Raw genomic sequence first — 11840 nt, forward strand, 5'->3', positions numbered from 1 at the left:
TCCCCACATCCAGATGGTCAAGGTCGGTGATATACAGGCTCAGGGACTTCGAGACATTGGATCTTCCATCACTCTGGTAAGCCCAGTTATTGTTTCCCCAGAAGACCCTGTACTGGATTCCCAATTATCCATCTCCCTGGCTGAGGGCCAGCGCTCAGACATTCCTCTGGCATGTGTGCAGTTGGACCTAAGGACTGACCAGGGAGAGGTCGAGGTGGAGATTGTGAACAGCCTCCCCATACCTGTCATTGTGGAGACTGACCAGAGCAAGGCTGATGTGGAGCTTATGGACACCGTCCCCACACCAGTTATTTCGGGAAAGGACCAGGGAGAGGTTGATGTGAGACTTGTGAACAGCCTCCCCACACCTGTCATTGTGGAGACTGACCAGACCAAGGCTGATGTGGAGCTTATGGACACCGTCCCCACACCAGTTATTTCGGGAAAGGACCAGGGAGAGGTTGATGTGAGACTTGTGAACAGCCTCCCCACACCTGTCATTGTGGAGACTAATCAGAGCAAGGCTGATGTGGAGCTTATGAACACCGTCCCCACACCAGTTACTTTGGGGTCTGACCAGGAAGAGGTCCATATGGAGTTTATGGACAGCCTCCCCACACCTGTTGTTTTGGGGTCTAGCCAGGAGGAAGTTGAAGTGGGGTTCATAGATGGCCCCACAAAGCCTGTTGTTTCGGATACCACTCAAAGGGAAGTGAAAGTGGGGCTTGTGAATTACCTGCTCACACCAGTCATTTTGGAGAATGACCTAGGACAAGGACTATCCAGTCAGTTTGAAGCAGCCATCACCCACCTCCAAGCCAAGCAGGACCCTGATGTGGATCTTTCTAACATCTTTTCCAGGGATGGTTTGCATTCCCGGTCTCCATCATCCACTTCTGAGCCAAGAACCGTGAGTAAGCCTAACCACACTGTGGCTATTGACTGGGGGAGGATTGATAGTGGGACATTTGTGCAGGCCCAACTCATGGACCCCACCTTAGTGCTTGTCCACAATATGGCTGCTCAACTTGGGGGAGGTAATCAGGGGGAGGTGTATGGATGCGAGCCTCTGTTGCTGACCTCACCATTAAAAAGGACAATGCCGTCAAGAGGAGAAGGATGATCGGAAGCCTATCATGTCTGGCTAATATTAAGAAGGGGGAGGAATGTGACGACATGGACTCTCATGGGTTAACGTTTCTTAAAATCCAGCCAGACAGCATGATAGATTGTCTATAGATGGGGGAGAAGTCCCTCATTGTTTTTACAAGACTCTTGTTGACTCAATGTAATTGTGTTGGCCACTGAAAGCTAGACTATTGTTCTCCAGACATTTCCAGTAACCATTGTATTGTAGTTGTGTATTGATAATGTAATTACCTTAGTAGCCATTGTCTAGTGGCTCCCAGTTTACATGTACACCCTCAGCCTTTCTAAGCACATCATTTGAATGAGCATTGTCCATGTAGCTTGAAATTCGTCCAATGGGAGAAGCAATCTTGTCCAACCAATGGATGAGGACGCAGTGTGTCCAGGGGGAGGGCTGTGGCTATAAGAGAGGACTTCTTTAAGCCACCAGGTTGTTGATGGTTGATGGATTCAGTCTAAGCTCTTTGGAGCTGACTGGAGGATCAGGACATCTTATGGCTTCAATCTAGGGACTCCGGATCCGGTTGGAGACCATATCCACAGCCTAGGGATTTCGACTCCGGCTGCCAGGATTGTAACATCAAACCAGGACTACCTAAGGAGGACACGCAGGTTGGGACAGTTCAGTCACCTGTTACAGACTTTGCAGACCTCAGACAGCTTGGAACCTGTGAGGCATGGACATTCTAAATCCCTGGTGAGCCAGCGGAAGGGTGAGACTCTGTTGCCTGTTACATTTGTGTGTTTTGCTGGTTATGTGTTATGTGCCGTTAATTGTTTGGGGATCCAATAAAGTCTAATTATTGTGGTTCCCTCACCCTGTGTTGTCTCAGTAGTGTTACGCCCACGGTTAGGGAGGCCGGCGTTCAGTTGGGATGAGCCCTGAGCCACGCTGTCTTTCTAAAGGCGGCGGGTTTTAGTGGACGAGAGCGCCCACTGAGCCCCGTGTCTCCACAATTGGTGGCAGCAGTGGGATACTACTCAGCCTGGTTTACCCAGGGGAGCTGCAGTGGACTGGTGTTTTCGGACACCGTTCAGGGCTCAACAACCAGGGAGGCACATAAGCATACCCAGCAGGCCATAGGGGAGGCATTCAGGTTTCGGACGCTGCCATGTCCAACCCCACCAGCTCAGCCATGGGACAAGGACAAGAGAGGAGTTACGACCGCTGCAGTAAATGGATGCTACAGGATCTGTGCCAGAGGCGAAAGATTATCTACTGGAACGCTGAGACTCGGTCAGCCTTGATCCAGAAATTAGTCCATTGGGATGCCCAGAATGATGCAGAGGACGATGAGGATCCCGCCGATATTGACCCGGAGGATTTAAACTTTGTGCCACATCATGGATCTAGTGACAATCGGAAATCAACTTTGTCCAAAATGGCCCAAGCCACAGCATTGTTGGATGCATTGGGGCCTAGATCCTCAAGAGAAGAGAGGGCTTGGGTTATGGAATATGTTTATGGGATTCCAGCTGCCGTACTGCTAGCACCAGCCGGTCGAGAAGGATGGTCCCGCTACCCAGCAGAAGCTGCACCAAAACAAAGAGGCCGCATGCTTGGAGCCCATCTGCCAGTCCAACCAGTCAACATATGCCGAGATGAACCAACGAGACCTGAGGAATGCTACTCCCAAGAAACACCAATAGCTGAGGAAGTGGTTTATCCAGTCCACACCCTACGGCAGGTCGGACAACGTACACCAGCCAACCTCCATCCCCACATCCAGATGGTCAAGGTCGGTGATATACAGGCTCAGGGACTTCGAGACATTGGATCTTCCATCACTCTGGTAAGCCCAGTTATTGTTTCCCCAGAAGACCCTGTACTGGATTCCCAATTATCCATCTCCCTGGCTGAGGGCCAGCGCTCAGACATTCCTCTGGCATGTGTGCAGTTGGACCTAAGGACTGACCAGGGAGAGGTCGAGGTGGAGATTGTGAACAGCCTCCCCATACCTGTCATTGTGGAGACTGACCAGAGCAAGGCTGATGTGGAGCTTATGGACACCGTCCCCACACCAGTTATTTCGGGAAAGGACCAGGGAGAGGTTGATGTGAGACTTGTGAACAGCCTCCCCACACCTGTCATTGTGGAGACTGACCAGACCAAGGCTGATGTGGAGCTTATGGACACCGTCCCCACACCAGTTATTTCGGGAAAGGACCAGGGAGAGGTTGATGTGAGACTTGTGAACAGCCTCCCCACACCTGTCATTGTGGAGACTAATCAGAGCAAGGCTGATGTGGAGCTTATGAACACCGTCCCCACACCAGTTACTTTGGGGTCTGACCAGGAAGAGGTCCATATGGAGTTTATGGACAGCCTCCCCACACCTGTTGTTTTGGGGTCTAGCCAGGAGGAAGTTGAAGTGGGGTTCATAGATGGCCCCACAAAGCCTGTTGTTTCGGATACCACTCAAAGGGAAGTGAAAGTGGGGCTTGTGAATTACCTGCTCACACCAGTCATTTTGGAGAATGACCTAGGACAAGGACTATCCAGTCAGTTTGAAGCAGCCATCACCCACCTCCAAGCCAAGCAGGACCCTGATGTGGATCTTTCTAACATCTTTTCCAGGGATGGTTTGCATTCCCGGTCTCCATCATCCACTTCTGAGCCAAGAACCGTGAGTAAGCCTAACCACACTGTGGCTATTGACTGGGGGAGGATTGATAGTGGGACATTTGTGCAGGCCCAACTCATGGACCCCACCTTAGTGCTTGTCCACAATATGGCTGCTCAACTTGGGGGAGGTAATCAGGGGGAGGTGTATGGATGCGAGCCTCTGTTGCTGACCTCACCATTAAAAAGGACAATGCCGTCAAGAGGAGAAGGATGATCGGAAGCCTATCATGTCTGGCTAATATTAAGAAGGGGGAGGAATGTGACGACATGGACTCTCATGGGTTAACATTTCTTAAAATCCAGCCAGACAGCATGATAGATTGTCTATAGATGGGGGAGAAGTCCCTCATTGTTTTTACAAGACTCTTGTTGACTCAATGTAATTGTGTTGGCCACTGAAAGCTAGACTATTGTTCTCCAGACATTTCCAGTAACCATTGTATTGTAGTTGTGTATTGATAATGTAATTACCTTAGTAGCCATTGTCTAGTGGCTCCCAGTTTACATGTACACCCTCAGCCTTTCTAAGCACATCATTTGAATGAGCATTGTCCATGTAGCTTGAAATTCGTCCAATGGGAGAAGCAATCTTGTCCAACCAATGGATGAGGACGCAGTGTGTCCAGGGGGAGGGCTGTGGCTATAAGAGAGGACTTCTTTAAGCCACCAGGTTGTTGATGGTTGATGGATTCAGTCTAAGCTCTTTGGAGCTGACTGGAGGATCAGGACATCTTATGGCTTCAATCTAGGGACTCCGGATCCGGTTGGAGACCATATCCACAGCCTAGGGATTTCGACTCCGGCTGCCAGGATTGTAACATCAAACCAGGACTACCTAAGGAGGACACGCAGGTTGGGACAGTTCAGTCACCTGTTACAGACTTTGCAGACCTCAGACAGCTTGGAACCTGTGAGGCATGGACATTCTAAATCCCTGGTGAGCCAGCGGAAGGGTGAGACTCTGTTGCCTGTTACATTTGTGTGTTTTGCTGGTTATGTGTTATGTGCCGTTAATTGTTTGGGGATCCAATAAAGTCTAATTATTGTGGTTCCCTCACCCTGTGTTGTCTGAGTAGTGTTACGCCCACGGTTAGGGAGGCCGGCGTTCAGTTGGGATGAGCCCTGAGCCACGCTGTCTTTCTAAAGGCGGCGGGTTTTAGTGGACGAGAGCGCCCACTGAGCCCCGTGTCTCCACAGCTGGTTCAGCAGAACCCCGATGTCTTCTCCGAGCTGCCTGGTAGGACCAGTCTGATACGACATGATATTGTCACCGAGCCCCACCTGAAGGTACGCCTGAAGTCATACCGCGTGCCGGAGGCTCGACGACAAGCCATATCAGAGGAAGTGAAGACAATGCTACGCCTGGGGGTCATCGAAAAATCCCGGAGTGAATGGGCTAGTCCGATTGTCCTAATACCAAAACCCGATGGCTCCTTAAGGTTCTGCAATGACTTTAGGAGATTGAACGAAATATCCAAGTTCGATCTCTACCCCATGACCCGGGTGGATGAGCTGATTGATAGGCTGGGACAGGCGCGATATTTCACCACGCTCAACCTGACCAAGGGGTACTGGCAGGTGCCCCTGACGGAGTCCACCAAGGAGAAAACCGCTTTTGTTACGCCGGAGGGTCTCTTCCACTATGTCGTCTTGCCTTTTGGGTTACATGGCGCTCCGGCCACGTTCCAGAGGTTGATGGACTTGGTGCTGGAACCCCACCAGGCGTATGCATCAGCGTACCTTGATGACATCATTATTTACAGCTCCGATTGGCAGACCCACTTGGAACATGTACAAGCGGTGGTGGACGCGCTTCGAACAGCCGGATTGACAGCCAATCCCAAGAAATGTGCGTTGGGACTCACGGAAGCCCGCTACTTGGGCTACGTGATAGGTCAAGGAGTGATTAAGCCCCAAATTAACAAGGTTGAGGCGATCCAGAAGTGGCCTAGACCCCTGACCACGAAGCAGGTTAGGGCCTTCCTGGGTATCGTGGGGTACTACAGGAGGTTTGTAAAGGATTTTGCGGGACTATCAGCCCCCTTGACGGACCTTCTCAAAGGCAAGAAGTCCGTCATGGTGCGCTGGACTCCGCAGGCCGAGGACTCCTTCCGGGCCCTGAAGGGGGTCCTGTGCGGACAGCCCGTTCTTGTACACCCTGATTTCCGGAAGGAGTTCAGGTCCTGTACAGCCCCCCCCCCCCCATAGTGACAGGTCCTGTACAGCACCCCCCCCCCATAGTGACAGATCCTGTACAGTGCCCCCCCCATAGCGACAGGTCCTGTACAGCGCCCCCCCCCAAAAGTGACAGGTCCTGTACAGCGCCCCCCCCAAAGTGACAGGTCCTGTACAAGCGCCCCCCCCCATAGTGACAGGTCCTGTACTGCGCCCCCCCCCTATAGTGACAGGTCCTGTACAGCGCCCTCCCCATAGTGACAGGTCCTGTACACCGCCCTCCCCAAAGTGACAGGTCCTGTACAGCTCTCCCCAAAGTGACAGGTCCTGTACAGCGCCCCCCCCCATAGTGACAGGTCCTGTACAGTGCCCCCCCAGAGTGACAGGTCCTGTACAGCGCCCCCCCCCAGAGTGACAATTCCTGTACAGCGCCCTCCCCATAGTGACAGGTCCTGTACAGTGCCCCCCAGAGTGACAATTCCTGTACAGCGCCCTCCCCATAGTGACAGGTCCTGTACAGTGCCCACCCCAGAGTGACAGGTCCTGTACAGCGCCCCCCCCATAGTGACAGGTCCTGTACAGCGCCCCCCCCCATACTGACAGGTCCTGTACAGGGCCCCCCCCCATACTGACAGGTCCTGTACAGCGCCCCCCCCATACTGACAGGTCCTGTACGGTGCCCCCCCAGAGTGACAATTCCTGTACAGCGCCCTCCCCATAGTGACAGGTCCTGTACAGTGCCCCCCCCATAGCGACAGGTCCTGTACAGCGCCCCCCCCCAAAAGTGACAGGTCCTGTACAGCGCCCCCCCCAAAGTGACAGGTCCTGTACAGCGCCCCCCCCCATAGTGACAGGTCCTGTACAGCGCCCCCCCCATACTGACAGGTCCTGTACAGCGCCCTCCCCATAGTGACAGGTCCTGTACTGCGCCCCCCCCATAGTGACAGGTCCTGTACAGCACCCCCCCCCCATAGTGACAGGTCCTGTACAGCGCCCCCCCCATAGTGACAGGTCCTGTACTGCGCCCCCCTATAGTGACAGGTCCTGTACAGCGCCCTCCCCATAGTGGCAGGTCCTGTACACCGCCCTCCCCAAAGTGACAGGTCCTGTACAGCTCTCCCCCAAAGTGACAGGTCCTGTACAGCGCCCCCCCCCCCATAGTGACAGGTCCTGTACAGTGCCCCCCCCAGAGTGACAGGTCCTGTACAGCTCTCCCCCAAAGTGACAGGTCCTGTACAGTGCCCCCCCAGAGTGACAATTCCTGTACAGCGCCCTCCCCATAGTGACAGGTCCTGTACAGTGCCCCCCCCAGAGTGACAGGTCCTGTACAGCGTCCTCCCCATAGTGACAGGTCCTGTACAGCGCCCTCCCCATAGTGACAGGTCCTGTACGGGGCCCCTCCCATTGTGACAGGTCCTGTACAGCGCCCCCCCCCCATAGTGACAGGTCTTGTACAGCGCCCTCCCCATAGTGACAGGTCCTGTACTGCGCCCCCCCCCATAGTGACAGGTCCTGTACAGTTCCTCCCCCCCTGAGTGACTGGTCCTGTACAGCGTCCTCCCCATAGTGACAGGTCCTGTACAGCGTCCCCCCAAAGTGACAGGTCCTGTACAGTGCCCCCCCCCCCAAAGTGACAGGTCCTGTACAGCGCCCCCCCCCATAGTGACAGGTCCTGTACAGCGCCCCCCCCCATAGTGACAGGTCCTGTACAGTGCCCCCCCATAGTGACAGGTCCTGTACAGCGCCCCCCAAAAGTGACAGGTCCTGTACAGCGCCCCCCACAAAGTGACAGGTCCTGTACAGCGCCCCCCCCATACTGACAGGTCCTGTACAGCGCCCTCCCCATAGTGACAGGTCCTGTACAGCGCCCCCCCCCATAGTGACAGGTCCTGTACAGCACCCCCCCCCCCATAGTGACAGGTCCTGTACAGTGCCCCCCCATAGCGACAGGTCCTGTACAGCGCCCCCCCCAAAAGTGACAGGTCCTGTACAGCGCCCCCCCCCATAGTGACAGGTCCTGTACAGCGCCCCCCCCATACTGACAGGTCCTGTACAGCGCCCTCCCCATAGTGACAGGTCCTGTACTGCGCCCCCCCCCCATAGTGACAGGTCCTGTACAGCACCCCCCCATACTGACAGGTCCTGTACAGCGCCCCCCCCATAGTGACAGGTCCTGTGCAGCGCCCTCCCCATAGTGACAGATCCTGTACAGCGCCCCCCCCCATAGTGACAGGTCCTGTACAGCACCCCCCCATACTGACAGGTCCTGTACAGCGCCCCCCCCATAGTGACAGGTCCTGTGCAGCGCCCTCCCCATAGTGACAGATCCTGTACAGCGCCCCCCCCCATAGTAACAGGTCCTGTACAGCGCCCCCCCCGAGTGATGGGTCCTGTACAGCGCCCCCCCTGAGTGACAGGTCCTGTACAGCGCCCCCCCAAATTGACAGGTCCTGTACAGGGCCCCCCCCCAATAGTGACAGGTCCTGTACAGTGCCCCCCCCCAAAGTTACAGGTCCTGTACAGCGCCCCCCCCCATAGTGACAGGTCCTGTACAGCGCCCCCCCCCCATAGTGACAGGTCCTGTACAGCGTCCTCCCCATAGTGACAGGTCCTGTACAGCGTCCCCCCAAAGTGACAGGTCCTGTACAGTGCCCCCCCCCCAAAGTGACAGGTCCTGTACAGCGCCCCCCCCATAGTGACAGGTCCTGTACAGCGCCCCCCCCCATAGTGACAGGTCCTGTACAGTGCCCCCCCATAGTGACAGGTCCTGTACAGCGCCCCCCCAAAAGTGACAGGTCCTGTACAGCGCCCCCCACAAAGTGACAGGTCCTGTACAGCGCCCCCCCCATACTGACAGGTCCTGTACAGCGCCCTCCCCATAGTGACAGGTCCTGTACAGCGCCCCCCCCCATAGTGACAGGTCCTGTACAGCACCCCCCCCCCCATAGTGACAGGTCCTGTACAGTGCCCCCCCATAGCGACAGGTCCTGTACAGCGCCCCCCCCAAAAGTGACAGGTCCTGTACAGCGCCCCCCCCCCATAGTGACAGGTCCTGTACAGCGCCCCCCCCATACTGACAGGTCCTGTACAGCGCCCTCCCCATAGTGACAGGTCCTGTACTGCGCCCCCCCCCCCATAGTGACAGGTCCTGTACAGCACCCCCCCATACTGACAGGTCCTGTACAGCGCCCCCCCCCATAGTGACAGGTCCTGTGCAGCGCCCTCCCCATAGTGACAGATCCTGTACAGCGCCCCCCCCCATAGTGACAGGTCCTGTACAGCACCCCCCCATACTGACAGGTCCTGTACAGCGCCCCCCCCATAGTGACAGGTCCTGTGCAGCGCCCTCCCCATAGTGACAGATCCTGTACAGCGCCCCCCCCCATAGTAACAGGTCCTGTACAGCGCCCCCCCCGAGTGATGGGTCCTGTACAGCGCCCCCCCTGAGTGACAGGTCCTGTACAGCGCCCCCCCAAATTGACAGGTCCTGTACAGGGCCCCCCCCCAATAGTGACAGGTCCTGTACAGTGCCCCCCCCCCAAAGTTACAGGTCCTGTACAGCGCCCCCCCCCCATAGTGACAGGTCCTGTACAGCGCCCCCCCCCATAGTGACAGGTCCTGTACAGTGCCCTCCCCGAAAGTGACAGGTCCAGTACAGCGCCCCCCCCAAAATGACAGGTCCTGTACAGTGCCCTCCCCCAAAGTGACAGGTCCTGTACAGCGCCCCCCCCATAGTGACAGGTCCTTTACAGCACCCCCCCATAGTGACAGGTCCTGTACAGCCCCCCCCATAGTGACAGGTCCTGTACAGTGCCCCCCCCATAGTGACAGGTCCTGTACAGCTCTCCCCCCCCTCCCCATAGTGACAGGTCCTGTACAGCGCCCCCCCTCATAGTGACAGGTCCTGTACAGCTCTCCCCCCCCTCCCCATAGTGACAGGTCCTGTACAGCGCCCCCCCCCATAGTGACAGGTCCTGTACAGCGCCCCCCCTCATAGTGACAGGTCCTGTACAGCGCCCCCTGCGGTGTGAGAGCGGAGTGAGAGCAGTCACATGACCTGGAGCGGCTGGTGCATGTCTGGAGCAGATCCACGAGAGGGCGCTGCGTCCCGGCATTCAAAACAGCCGGAAGTAGGAGTGGTCATTTTTCCGGGCTTCCGCTGCGTCTGCTGTTGTTATGGTAACCAATAAACGTACGGAGAGGATGGAAGACGTGCTGGAGCTCGGGGAGACGCGGAGATCCACGGTAATGGCAGAGCCCCAACATCCCCCTCCCTCATCCCCGCCACCGACTAATGCCGTGTGTTCCCCTCAGGGAATCAAGCTGGGGCGCCGAGCCCGGGCCTCGCAGGACGTCCTGCCCGAGGACAGCGACGGTGTGCGGGGCCTGTCACCTAGAGAGGTGCGCGACCGGCGGAGCAGGGCGAGAGGACCCCAGAGCGCGTCCCCCCCCTTCCCGGGACCCCAGAGTGTCACCCCCCCCCTTCCCGGGACCCCAGAATGTCACCCCCCCCCCCCTTCCCGGGACCCCAGAATGTCACCCCCCCGACCCGGGACCCCAGAGTGTCACCCCCCCCCCCGACCCGGGACCCCAGAGTGTCACCCCCCCCCCTTCCCGGGACCCCAGAGTGTCACCCCCCCCCCTTCCCGGGACCCCAGAGTGTCACCCCCCCCCGACCCGGGACTCCAGAATGTCACCCCCCCGACCCGGGACCCCAGAATGTCACCCCCCCGACCCGGGACCCCAGAGTGTCACCCCACCCCCTTCCCGGGACCCCAGAATGTCACCCCCCCCCCTTCCCGGGACCCCAGAGTGTCACCCCCCCCCCCCCCCCCCGACCCGGGACCCCAGAGTGCGTCCCCCCCCTTCCCGGGACCCCCAGAGTGTCACCCCCCCGACCCGGGACCCCAGAGTGTCACCCCCCCCCCCCCCGACCCGGGACCCCAGAGCGCGTCCCCCCCCCCCCTTCCCGGGACCCCAGAGTGTCACCCCACCCCCTTCCCGGGACCCCAGAATGTCACCCCACCCCCTTCCCGGGACCCCAGAGTGTCACCCCCCCCCCCGACCCGGGACCCCAGAGTGCGTCCCCCCCCCCCGACCCGGGACCCCAGAGTGCGTCCCCCCCCCGACCCGGGACCCCAGAGTGCGTCCCCCCCCCGACCCGGGACCCCAGAGTGCGTCCCCCCCCCGACCCGGGACCCCAGAGTGCGTCCCCCCCCCCGACCCGGGACCCCAGAGTGCGTCCCCCCCCGACCCGGGACCCCAGAGTGCGTCCCCCCCCCGACCCGGGACCCCAGAGTGCGTCCCCCCCCCGACCCGGGACCCCAGAGTGCGTCCCCCCCCCGACCCGGGACCCCAGAGTGCGTCCCCCCCCCCGACCCGGGACCCCAGAGTGCGTCCCCCCCCCCGACCCGGGACCCCAGAGTGCGTCCCCCCCCCGACCCGGGACCCCAGAGTGCGTCCCCCCCCCGACCCGGGACCCCAGAGTGCGTCCCCCCCCCCGACCCGGGACCCCAGAGTGCGTCCCCCCCCCCGACCCGGGACCCCAGAGTGCGTCCCCCCCCCCGACCCGGGACCCCAGAGTGCGTCCCCCCCCCGACCCGGGACCCCAGAGTGCGTCCCCCCCCCCCCCCGACCCGGGACCCCAGAGTGTCACCCCCCCCCCCCCGACCCGGGACCCCAGAGTGTCACCCCCCCCCCCCCGACCCGGGACCCCAGAGTGTCACCCCCCCCCCCCGACCCGGGACCCCAGAGTGTCACACCCCCCCCCCCCCGACCCGGGACCCCAGAGTGTCACCCCCCCCCCCCCCCGACCCGGGACCCCAGAGTGTCACCCCCCCCCCCCCCCCCCCCCCCGACCCGGGACCCCAGAGTGTCACCCCCCCCCCCC

The 11840-nt window shown here is 58.9% G+C and overlaps 1 protein-coding gene across 1 annotated transcript in view; it reads left to right on the plus strand.

The window, feature by feature from the left end:
* Positions 1-10089: 10089 nt before the first annotated feature.
* The window catches only part of IFT43 (intraflagellar transport 43), a 31151-nt gene continuing 29400 nt past the window's right edge, over positions 10090-11840 (plus strand). The window contains exons 1-2 of the mRNA XM_075330585.1: positions 10090-10195; positions 10265-10392. Of these exons, the coding sequence (XP_075186700.1) occupies positions 10127-10195; positions 10265-10392 (197 nt within the window). The 5' untranslated portion in view covers positions 10090-10126. The remainder of the gene's footprint in view (positions 10196-10264; positions 10393-11840) is intronic.

Source organism: Anomaloglossus baeobatrachus, chromosome 12 (genome assembly GCF_048569485.1).
Source record: "Anomaloglossus baeobatrachus isolate aAnoBae1 chromosome 12, aAnoBae1.hap1, whole genome shotgun sequence".
Classification (NCBI taxonomy): domain Eukaryota; kingdom Metazoa; phylum Chordata; class Amphibia; order Anura; family Aromobatidae; genus Anomaloglossus; species Anomaloglossus baeobatrachus.